Source organism: Saccostrea cucullata, unplaced genomic scaffold (assembly GCF_032062105.1).
Source record: "Saccostrea cucullata isolate Sc308-1 unplaced genomic scaffold, CSIRO_AGI_Scuc_v1 ctg297, whole genome shotgun sequence".
Lineage (NCBI taxonomy): Eukaryota > Metazoa > Mollusca > Bivalvia > Ostreida > Ostreidae > Saccostrea > Saccostrea cuccullata.
This window is the reverse complement of record NW_026929962.1, coordinates 1,061,715-1,072,659: the sequence shown is the minus strand read 5'-3', so window position 1 is coordinate 1,072,659 and position 10,945 is coordinate 1,061,715. Positions and strand designations below refer to the sequence as shown.

Here is a 10,945-nt window from a genome sequence, read left to right as displayed (position 1 = left end):
TTTCGTAACCTCTGTTGATTCAAAGTTAAAACAACATGTATGTGTGAGATTTTGTCTTATTAGCAGTTTAAAATTAACAATGGATATCGCCAACTTGTCAATGTACATTAGCACTATTTTTAATAACGTGTTAAGAATCAATATTGTTGAGTCCTTTGCCGCCGCAGTTTAGATAAGAAAGAATTGCCAGGTGATCGCAATGAGGCTGCATCGAAAACGATGCGCCTCAAAAATGCTCTTAAGTTCATGCTTGTCGATTGGATAAAATTAAATTTATTTAAACTTGATTTTTTTTTTCCAAAACCAGCAAGATCAACTTACAAAACATTTTACACATAATTTGTAATAATGTGTTATAACTTTAAAATATGAATGCCCACAATGCACAAGTATTTGCTTAAATTTCATTGTTATCTTTTGCAATCAAAAAATGGTGCTTTTGAAATAAAAAAAATTCTGAGAAAGAAGATGTAGAGAAACTGTCACTGGGTGAAATAAAAAAAAAGCTTTTACAAAATTGTATATGTACAGTACAGTATTTGTAATGAAAACCACTACACAACTAATTTATTTTTCAGAAAAAATACGTGCAATTTTTTTTTCAAATTTGTTTATAAAGCACCAAAAAGGCAGCAAAACACTAACAGGAAGCACCTTAAAATATCTGTAGCCACAGCAGACTACAGAACATAATGTCCTTAAGCTGATTATAAATATCAGCTTCTTACAGTGAGACGTCATTATATGACCTCACGGGGGAACTAAATAAGTACACATGCTTCAGATATGGGGAATCGACTGTTAACTAGAGATGGCACTGTGACTATAGACTCCTCCCACTGTCTGGTGGCCAGTAGCACCACTGCTTGGATTTCCTCTACAATACTGAATGGACAAGTCTCCTATCCTTGACCACCTTCCATTGACATAGCTATAGCCTGTTTTAACATTTCATCCTCTGGCATTTCCTCTGAAAAAAATAAAATTTTTGGGTTTTAATTTTTTTTATTTTGAATCAAATGTGGAACTATAATTCCATAATTTGAATTCTAAATAGTAAAATACTGTCTAATCTACTTTGTAATATATTGTATTTTGCACTATCCTGTCTCAGAAACTGTAAACTCTTCACAAGTTTTCTTGACTTTTTTAGTCTTTTGTGTATACGGATAGAGTCACTTGAAAAAAAAAATTCAAGAAAATGTGAATTTAGATACGGTGAATTAGTCGGAACATCTTACGGGTTAACCGATTAGCAATTCTGTATTCAATTGCCATCCATTAAAATTAACCATGTAATTTTCTTTTCATTTTGTTGTTTCCTTCTTATTTATTTATTTTCATTGAAAACTTCACCCTAGCAAAGTTTACAGTGGGTAGACAGCATTCATGTACCTTCTTCCACTGCCAGTTTTTCCTCTGTTAAATCACCTTTTTCTACAGGCTGGGGTTGCTCTGTTACAGAAGTCTGATTTGGATTTTCTTGAACCGTGCTGACTGTCTCTTTCGGATCTTCAGTTATTTGTTCAGTATTGGCTGTCTGATCTAATCGTTGTAGAAATGCTAGTCTTTTCTGTCTCACCTCCTCTTGTGATGGAGGTTTGACATCTTTGGACACAGTTACTAACTTTTCTTCACTTGGTCCTGGAGTATTGTCATCTTCTATTATATAGCCTAATAAAGTGTGCAAGAATGATATTTAAGTACCTATAAGTTAAAGCACTACAACACCTGATATAAATGCCCTACACTGAGTATAAAAACAATAAAGTGCCACGCCATAGCATGATACGCCCATCAAAAAATTACAATTTTCTTGAACAGTTTAGCGTGCAAGAAAATCAGGTCAACCTTGATTCTAAGATTTCCATGACTTTTCCATTCCTGAAAATATTTATCCATCCCCTGTGATGTAGGCATTAATTACAATAAATATTACATCATTGATAGATTTCTATGCTGGTTGTGTTAGACCTTGTCAAATGCCCATCATATTAAACAATATCATATTAGTCTTAACACCTTAATCTATACCAAATTAATTTTGAAAAGAAAAGGCTGGCCATCAAATGACATATGCTATAAACTGACCAGCAGTTCTTCTGTCTAATCCCCAAAGGATACAGATAAGACTGCTTGATCAGATAGCCTTCCTACACTGAACTCATTAATCTTGTCTACTCATTACTACCAAGAGATGAATTGTTCTGCACTATCTACCATAAAATTTGTTTAAAATATATAAAATACTCAAAGATTTTTTTTTGTTGAGATTTAATGTCCGACAGGTTTTTTATGTAATTCATATGGACATACTGATTCCATCCCACGTACCCCATAAAATTAGTTTTTAAATTAATAATATTATAAAATATCAGATTAGTCTATTATGCAATATCAAATTAGTTTTAATTACTTTTCAACAAATTCATTTTAAAACTTAGGTTAGCCAACAAGAGCTTTTTTAATCCAACAGGCTTAACCCTTTGCCCAATACTCAAGGGATATACTCAGTAGATAGCACCGATGCTCTAGCTGCCAGTTAGCTCCTCACACTAAACTCATTAATCTCTCTCTAATTTGACATGCAATTTTCTTTTATCAAAATTCTTCTTGACCAGTGCTTGATAATTACACTCATGGGAGAGGTAGGATTTCTCTAACATACATTATATTTGTTATAGATTGCTGTCAAGTATATGCTTAAAACCAGAAGTCTCTGTCGAGACTGAAGCTCTACTGGTTTGTACTTATAGCAAAGGAAGAGGAAAGTACTTAAGCAGTTAGAAATTGAAACTTTTCAACAGCAATAAATAGAATAATGATCCTTGATTAAGTCTCTTTATGTTCTTAGTGTAGTCTACTTGCATGCCACATTATATTATAACCAGACTAAAACTGTTATTTGGAGTAGCATTTTGAGAGTATTTAACAGAAATTTCTATTTTTAGTAACCACGGCAACACCATTCATCGAAATCAAAAACCGATACACAGAATTATGTATCTTAGTATAGTCTACTTGTGTGCCAAGTTATATTGAAATCAGACCAAAACTGTAGGAGGAGTAGCATTTTGAAAGAATTTCACAGAAATTTCTATTTTTAGTAACCACGGCAACAACAATCATCGAAATCAAAAACCGATACACAGATTTATGTATCTTAGTGTAGTCTACTTGTGTGCCAAGTTATATTGGAATCAGACCAAAACTGAAGGAGGAGTAGCATTTTGAAACAATTTCACAGAAATTTCTATTTTTAGTAACCATGGCAACACTGTTCATTGAAATCAAAAACCGATACACAGAATTATGTATCTTAGTGTAGTCTACTTGTGTGCCAAGTTATATTGAAATCAGACCAAAACTGTAGGAGGAGTAGCATTTTGAAAGAATTTCACAGAAAATTCTATTTTTAGTAACCATGGCAACACCGTTCATTGAAATCAAAAACTGATGCACTATTCTATGTATCTTAGTGTAGTCTACTTGTGTGCCAAGTTATATACTGAAATCAGACCAAAACTGTAGGAGAAGGAGTAGCGTTTTAAAGGAATTTCACAGAAAATTCTATTTTTAGCAACCATGGCAACACCGTTCATTGAAATTAAAAACCGATGCACTTTTCTATGTATTTTAGTGTAGTCTACTTATGTGCCAAGTTATATTGAAATCAGACCAAAACTGTAGAAGGAGTAGTGTTTCAAAGGAATTTCACAGAAAATTCTATTTTTAGTAACCATGGCAACACCGTTCATCGAAATTAAAAAGCGATGCACTATTCTATGTATCTTAGTGTAGTCAACTTATGTGCCAAGTTATATTAAAATCAGACCAAAACTGTAGAAGGAGTTGCATTTTGAAGGAATTTCACAGAAAATTCTATTTTTAGTAACCATGGCAACACCGTTCATCGAAATTTAAAAGCGATGCACTATTCTATGTATCTTAGTGTAGTCTACTTGTGTGCCAAGTTATATTAAAATCAGACCAAAACTGTAGAAGGAGTAGCATTTTGAAGGAATTTCACAGAAAATTCTATTTTTAGTAACCATGGCAACACCGTTCATCTAAATTAAAAACCGATGCACTATTCTATGTATCTTAGTATAGTCTACTTGTGTGCCAAGTTATACTGAAATCAGACCAAAACTGTAGGAGGAGTAGCGTTTTGAAAAATTGTTTACAGACAGACGGACAGACAGACGGACAGACAGACAGACAGACAGACAGACGGACGGACGCCGGACGCATTACTATCGCATAAGCTCTTCTGGTCTCTGACCAGTAGAGCTAAAAATAAGTATTTTCTTGATTTAACACTGTTTCAATAAGGACAGTGCAATACTCTTACATTATTTGGGATGTGAAAATGAAAAGTAATAAGACACATTTTTTAAAAAAAATTTCACTTAAATTAAAGGTCACAGTGACCTTGAAATAGGTCACGACAAACCTTCTACCTAAGATGCATAAACTAGCCAAGTTCGATGATTGTAAGTCTTATAGTTTTCTAGTTATGGGCCGGAAAGGATTTTCCATATTTGGCTATATCTTCTTAATTAAAGGTCAGAGCGACCTCCTTTTTGTGCGCGACACACCTTTTACCCAAGATGTATCAGATGACAAAGTTTGATAATCCTGGACCTAATAGTATTAAAGTTATGAGCCGGAAACGAAAAAGCTAACAGACAGACGGACGGACACGAAGCCTATAACATAATATGTCCCGTCTTAAGACAGGCGTATAAAAATATTACAAAAATGCTTGTAGAAGCCTCTAGCTTGGTTTCTTCTTTTAACAAATATTATGACTGATATTCCCCTTACAGTGATTTGATTTTCTGTGTAACTGTGTTTATTCAAAGAAACTTTTCTAGAAGCTTAAATAGCAACTTGAGCCAAGTACTTGTTATCAATTCATCCAAACTTGGATCGATAAAGGTAGTTATAAAGGTAGTAAAATGTAAAATTGTGACTCTAAAAACAGTTTCACATTTCAAATGCAATTTTAAGAATATTCATTTTCTTCAGATGCTTTCTGTGATTTTTTATGTACAGTAACAAATAATTCGGCATGACATGCGCGTCAGATATTACCCTCTAGGCTCATCTGTAGTGCCCTCTGTAACATTTTATCGTCCTTCTCATCCTCACATCGACTCTCCATCAGAGCCCGCTGTAACTCAGGGTCGTCTGTCTGGGCGTCTGATTTACTAATGGACTGATTCTCATTAATTAGGCGGGGTTTGAGGAGCTGTACTGCTGGGGCCAAGCTAAGGATATCATCTGCTTCACACTCTGGTAATCGACCAGTCACAATAAATATTGAGTATCCTGTAGGGAAAAAAAATTGTTTTAGTTCAAAAACCAAATAAAACTAAAAACAAATAAGAGCATTAATTTGATGTTTGATATTATACTCAGTATCAGTTTTCAAATCTTGGCTAAATTAAGATGACTCATGTGCATGTGCTAATTGGAATTTCTTGTACATGTATACTTTACAGCTGGATTTCACAATGATTTTTTAGTATTTCTAAAATACTAAATACATGTATATCAGTACTTTAAATATCTCAAATTGTGAAACCCCAAAATGTCTCAAAGTTTTTCTCTGTACCATCAAGTTCACAATAAGTAGGTTTAACTGTATACAGTGTATTTACATGTACATTCAGAGTCGTGTTAACCTCCAAAAAGTTACAAAATTTACAATATTCAAAAGAATGACACTCCTTTTACTTAAATACTGTGTTTCTTTACAGATTTCAAATTCACAGATTTGACATAAATCATAGAAAGAACATGAAAAATATATCTATAAATAAAGGTGAATTGATCTGAAATTAGAGTTACTTCCCTTTGGATGTCAGTACATGGAAAAATGGGAAATTAATCAATGACAAATAAGTCAGTGATAACATCACTTGCCTTCTTGTTGGAGTTGTGTAAGGAACAGAGACAGATAGGTGTCAGAGATAAGTTCAGGACCCGTTAGCAGAGAATTCAGATTAAACCACTGTTTTCCAATCTTTCTGATGCAAAACCAATGATCACGGAAATTGCAGATATAAGCATTCTGTGCCCTGGAAAAGAAGAATATCATTCAAAAATACTTTTTTGCTATGTATTTAATACTGCTTTTGATATCAATAAATGAGGCAATTACTGGGTGAATAATTCTCAGTCACTAAAGATTACTTCAGATGTTTGACGAAAACGAGGGAATTCTGTTTTTGAGAGATAGAAAGAGAAATGGGAGGAGGAGGAAAATTCTAAAAGTTCTCTCTCTAAATGAAAATTTGTATTTTTTTTTTCAAATTTTGAACATTAAATGAATATTTTGACCGCTTATGCCAAAATTTGTAATATTTCCTAAATTGAATTTTATTCCCAAAGTTTAGAAAGCGATATGCAACAGAATTGGTTGTGTACATACTATGCATAGTAATAGTATGATACAATGTTTCCTACTAGCTTGGACTAGTGGGTTAACCCTGTAACTCAATTGGTAGAGCACTGGACTGGCATGCCAGAGCTCTCTGGTTCAAACCCAAATAGAGGCACACATGTCTCTGTTACAGATGCTCTAGAACGAGTGTACATGTATAGTGAAAACTATTTCTCAAGCTTTGATTATACTTAGCAATATTAAAATATATTCTTTGCAATATACAGTGTTTTCCCTTTATTTTAAAGTAAAGGTTTAAAGATCGATTCTTACAGGCTAAGGGTTGAGGTTGATGTTAATGAACAGAACTATGTTAACCTTACAACAAATTTTGATTTCTAGGCAGCATTTTTATCAATCGAAGCGGTCAATTTGGCCATCAGCCGGTTTTAAGGGAAAACACTGAATATGCTCAGTTACTCACACTGGATTCTGTCGAGCTTCTTTTGCAATAGTATCCTGAGAATTAAACTGAACTACATTTAGCCCCCATACTTGTAATGCTTTCACTATGACTTGTATGGAGAAAAATCCACTGTCATCAAAGTTGGAGGAAGCTTGCTAATCAACAGAATGGAAAACGACAAATTTTGAAAAGCTCATTCAACTACAACATCAATTTAAAAAAAAACAAATAAAAAATCGCTAAAAATTCACATCTTTAACTAAACATTCAGCATCATTAAAATACTGTGTTTATTTTGTTTTTGTATCCAAAATATTTATCTGTAGAAATGAGATGTTGAGCAGACCTGTATAAACCTCTGATACTCTATACTCTGGGTTCCAGCCTCTGCCATTTGTAATCGCTCTGATTCATCAAGTTGGCGTGCAATATCTGCTAAGTCAACGGCACTAAAATACTGTCCTTGTAGCAATGCATTTAAACAATGCTGAGCACATAATGATCCCTCCTGCTGTAAAATCAGAGAAATTGAAGAAGTTTGATCAATGTCTCAAAGTAAGAGAAGAAGCATGAAAAAAAAAGTCCGGTGTCCCACTGCACTGAGTGGATTAAGGACGCTGATATTGTGAGGGATCAAAGAATGCAATATGGTTTAAAAATCAGATTGATTTCTCTATTATAGCTATCAAAACAACAACCAAAATCAAAGATAGTTCTAACATTGCAGCTTTTGAATGCTTTTAAGCAAAAAGAGAATTTCTATTGTTAGAGTAACTGTCCATTACCCTGAGTGCCTTGAGGCACGATTGCTTCTCATTGTACTGAACTGTTACTAATCAATTATCTTGTTGGCCATAATTGGTCTCCTTTATAATATCATTGCAGAAGTAACTGTATCAATTGCTTTATATAGCCCCAAAACTTGTGGAACTTTGAGTGCAAAGTCTCACAAGGAGACGTAACTGATGAGTGATTTTTACATGCATTATTTTAAGAAGAGTTCAAGATTGTATATCATCACTGCGCTTTTTTGTACATACTGAGAAAATTACACCTTTAAGATAAAAGTGTAGTAAAATACCTAAATTAAGCTATTGTGAATAGCTTAATAAAGCTATATAGCTATTTAACGCTATATAGCTAAATCAAGAGATTGTACTGAACCTCCAAAGAAAACAAACAGAAGTTTTTAATCCAATGATGTAATTGAAGAGTTAGGTCTACTCTTTAGTCTAAGTAAGTCACTTTTATTTACATCGTTTTTAACAAAAGCTGTACAAAATGGATATGCTCTTTAGAGAAGTAAACAGGTTTTCTGCCCACTTCTTCAAAGAGAATACAAAATCATGGGGTGCATAGTCATAACGACGACTGACTGAGTTCCCTTTGCCAGGTTCAAACCGTCATAAATTCTTATAGCTTAACTACTGAACTTGTAGTCTATGATAACGTAAAGAATAGACGTCAAAATAACTCACTTCTTCGTGAAATATTGCGTCCATAGCCTTTTTTCAAGACAATTAAGTTTTTCTGATCATATTGTTTACGAATTGTGGGAACCTCGATCCCGATTGAATTACCGAATAGACCTTCAGCTGTATCTCGCACTTCACTGACTTTAGATACTAAAATAGGGATTGCTGATATTTTTTTATCGGATGTAAAAGTGTTTATTTCACCAAACGTCGAGAAAAAACTAAATATATAAAATAAATAGACTCTTTAGCTTCTAGTGATTTTTAATAAAATCTGTTTTATGCCTAAAGTTATCTTCCAGTTTCAAATTGCAATTTCCATCTCTGAGTTGTCGATCGTTACTCTCTCAGACAGTGAATGTATGAGCCGATGGTAGGCTAGTGAATGGTTAATTTGACAGTTCCCGTGCTCTCGGTTTTTTTTTTAAATAACGTGAATGTTCTTCGGGGGTAGGAATGTATCTTTGTTGGTTGCATTGCTCTATAGATGAAAAGGAGGTAAAACTCCAAAAAGACGCTGCTAATTACAAGCTCTGCAGTTAATTATTAATCCGATATCGAAATTATATAGTGCTGTGAAATCTTACATATCAAATTACATCCAATATCATCTTCATTAAAGAATACATTTATACATTAAAATTTGACTAAACTTGGAAACAGGGACAATTTACAATTTTATCGTTACATGTATAATTTAATGTAATTTCTCTATCCTTAAATCTTCAAAGAGGGCATGCATAATAAAAATGTATATAACTACAATTTGATGTTCCTGTACGGGGTTGGGCTGATTTTGCTTATGTATAATTAAATTACCTCATTTGTCAAGAGCATGCTCTACCTACGAATACTTTCTAAAACGAGGCAAGATATTGACAAACATGTTGATGAAACAAGAATATGAACACTTTCGTTAATTTTGAGTAATATTTAGTAAGTTCTATAAAAAGTCGAAAACTCTTTTTCATATCCACACACTGAATTTGTTACTGAGTTTCTGTTTGCACAATGATGACAAGGAGCACATAGCTTGTGTGACCTGTCGGCAGGGGATGCTTACTCCTCCATGGCACTTGATCTGCTGGTGTTTTTTTTTTCAGGTCCGTGATTGATCTTATTCCAATTTTATTTCATTTGTTTTTTGAATTCTTCCTTACCTCCATATTTCATGGCTACCCTTAAGAAAGTTATAATTTTGATATGGAGAACAACAAAATGAGTTCTATCGATACATTTAAAATAGGAGATGTGTAATGTCATATAATAACTGCATTCAGTGGTGTCTAAGAAGTTATAAGGATTGGTTATAGAGTATTTTGAATATATTTTCACGTGTATATAACTTGGACAAAAACTAATTGTTCTCAGTTTTATTTGCCTTACCTCAAACCTTTAATGGAAGAGCGCAGACAAGGAAGAACATTTTTTCTCTTGGAGACAGCATAATCACAAAGAGGTGCTGGTAATTTAATATAATCTCAAAACATATTTGCATTCAAATTTTTTAAATTTTGCATTTACTAGGAGGAGTGAAACATAAGCAGGTAACGAACAGTATTCAAGATCAAAAGTCCATAAAACAATACAAAATAGGAGGAGAGCAAACACGGACCTCCAAAACATCAGAGGTGGAATCAGGTGCCATGGAGGAATGAGCATCCCCTGCCGACCGATCACATCCGCCGTGTGCTCCTTGTCATGATCGGGAAATAACGGGAAAATCCGTCGTCAATTCGGAGTAACAATTAGTATGAAAAACGTCAGATGAAGCACTTGACTCAGTGATATGGAATCCGGATAGGGCCATGCAGTTTACTATCACACCATCGAGCATCGACTTATAGGTCGATAGCGCGATAATGCGATGGCACGATAACGATGAAGCGATGGTGCGATGACGATAGAGCTATGGTGCGATAGCGCGATGACAATGATGCGGTGGCGCGATAATGCAATGACGATGGTACGATAGAACGATAGAGTAAAAGTAATATCGCTTCATCGTCATCGTACCATCGCTCCATCGTTATCGCACCATCGCGTCATCGCACAATTGGTCCATCGTGCTATAGCACTATCGCCATCGCATTATCGCGCCATCGCTTCATCGTCATCGCGCTACTGCACCATCGCTTCATCGTTATCACACCATCGCTTTATCGTCATTGCATTATCGTGTCATTGCATTATCAACCCAAACCTCGATGGTGCGATGATGCGATAGTGAACTGCGTGGCCCTATCCGGATTCCATACAGTGATAAATTGTATTTGCTGACAAGGTCATTGTATCGACCGTAGAACTTACGAAATGGAGACTTTAAACGAGACTGTTTATATTCTGTTTCATTAATTTGTTTGTCAATAATTTGCTTTGTATTAGAAATTGCTCATACAAAGAACATGCTCTTGCGTATCCAATCAACTGAGATACATAAATTCCGTAAGCAGTTGATGGAGGTATATTGCTGAATAAGTAAGGTAAGTTGGCGATAGAAAAGTTAAAGTCATCACGTTTATCATATAGCTTGGTTGTTAGATTACCATTAACGTTTTTTCAAGTAAAATATCGAAATATGAAAGAGATGTGTCAGACTCTGTGGCATAT

At 34.4% G+C, this 10,945-nt stretch overlaps 1 protein-coding gene across 1 annotated transcript; it reads right to left on the bottom strand.

Annotated features, from left to right (window-relative positions):
* Positions 1–261: 261 nt before the first annotated feature.
* Positions 262–8,407, bottom strand: LOC134282597 (ataxin-3-like). The gene is made up of 7 exons (XM_062764999.1): positions 8,339–8,407; positions 7,207–7,371; positions 6,879–7,015; positions 5,935–6,089; positions 5,101–5,337; positions 1,396–1,674; positions 262–970 (listed from the first exon to the last, which is right to left on the bottom strand). The coding sequence occupies exons 1-7, from the start codon at positions 8,360–8,362 to the stop codon at positions 903–905; spliced, it is 1,065 nt and encodes a 354-aa protein (XP_062620983.1). The 5' UTR covers positions 8,363–8,407; the 3' UTR covers positions 262–902.
* Positions 8,408–10,945: the final 2,538 nt, after the last annotated feature.

Coding starts and splice junctions, on each gene's coding strand:
- LOC134282597 (XM_062764999.1), bottom strand. CDS start 8,362: ATGGACGCAATATTTCACGAAGAA. Junction 7,016..7,206: donor AGTATCAGAGGTTTATACAG/GTCTGCTCAACA, acceptor TCTGTTGATTAG/CAAGCTTCCTCCAACTTTGA. Junction 6,090..6,878: donor GAAGCTCGACAGAATCCAGT/GTGAGTAACTGA, acceptor CTTCTTTTCCAG/GGCACAGAATGCTTATATCT.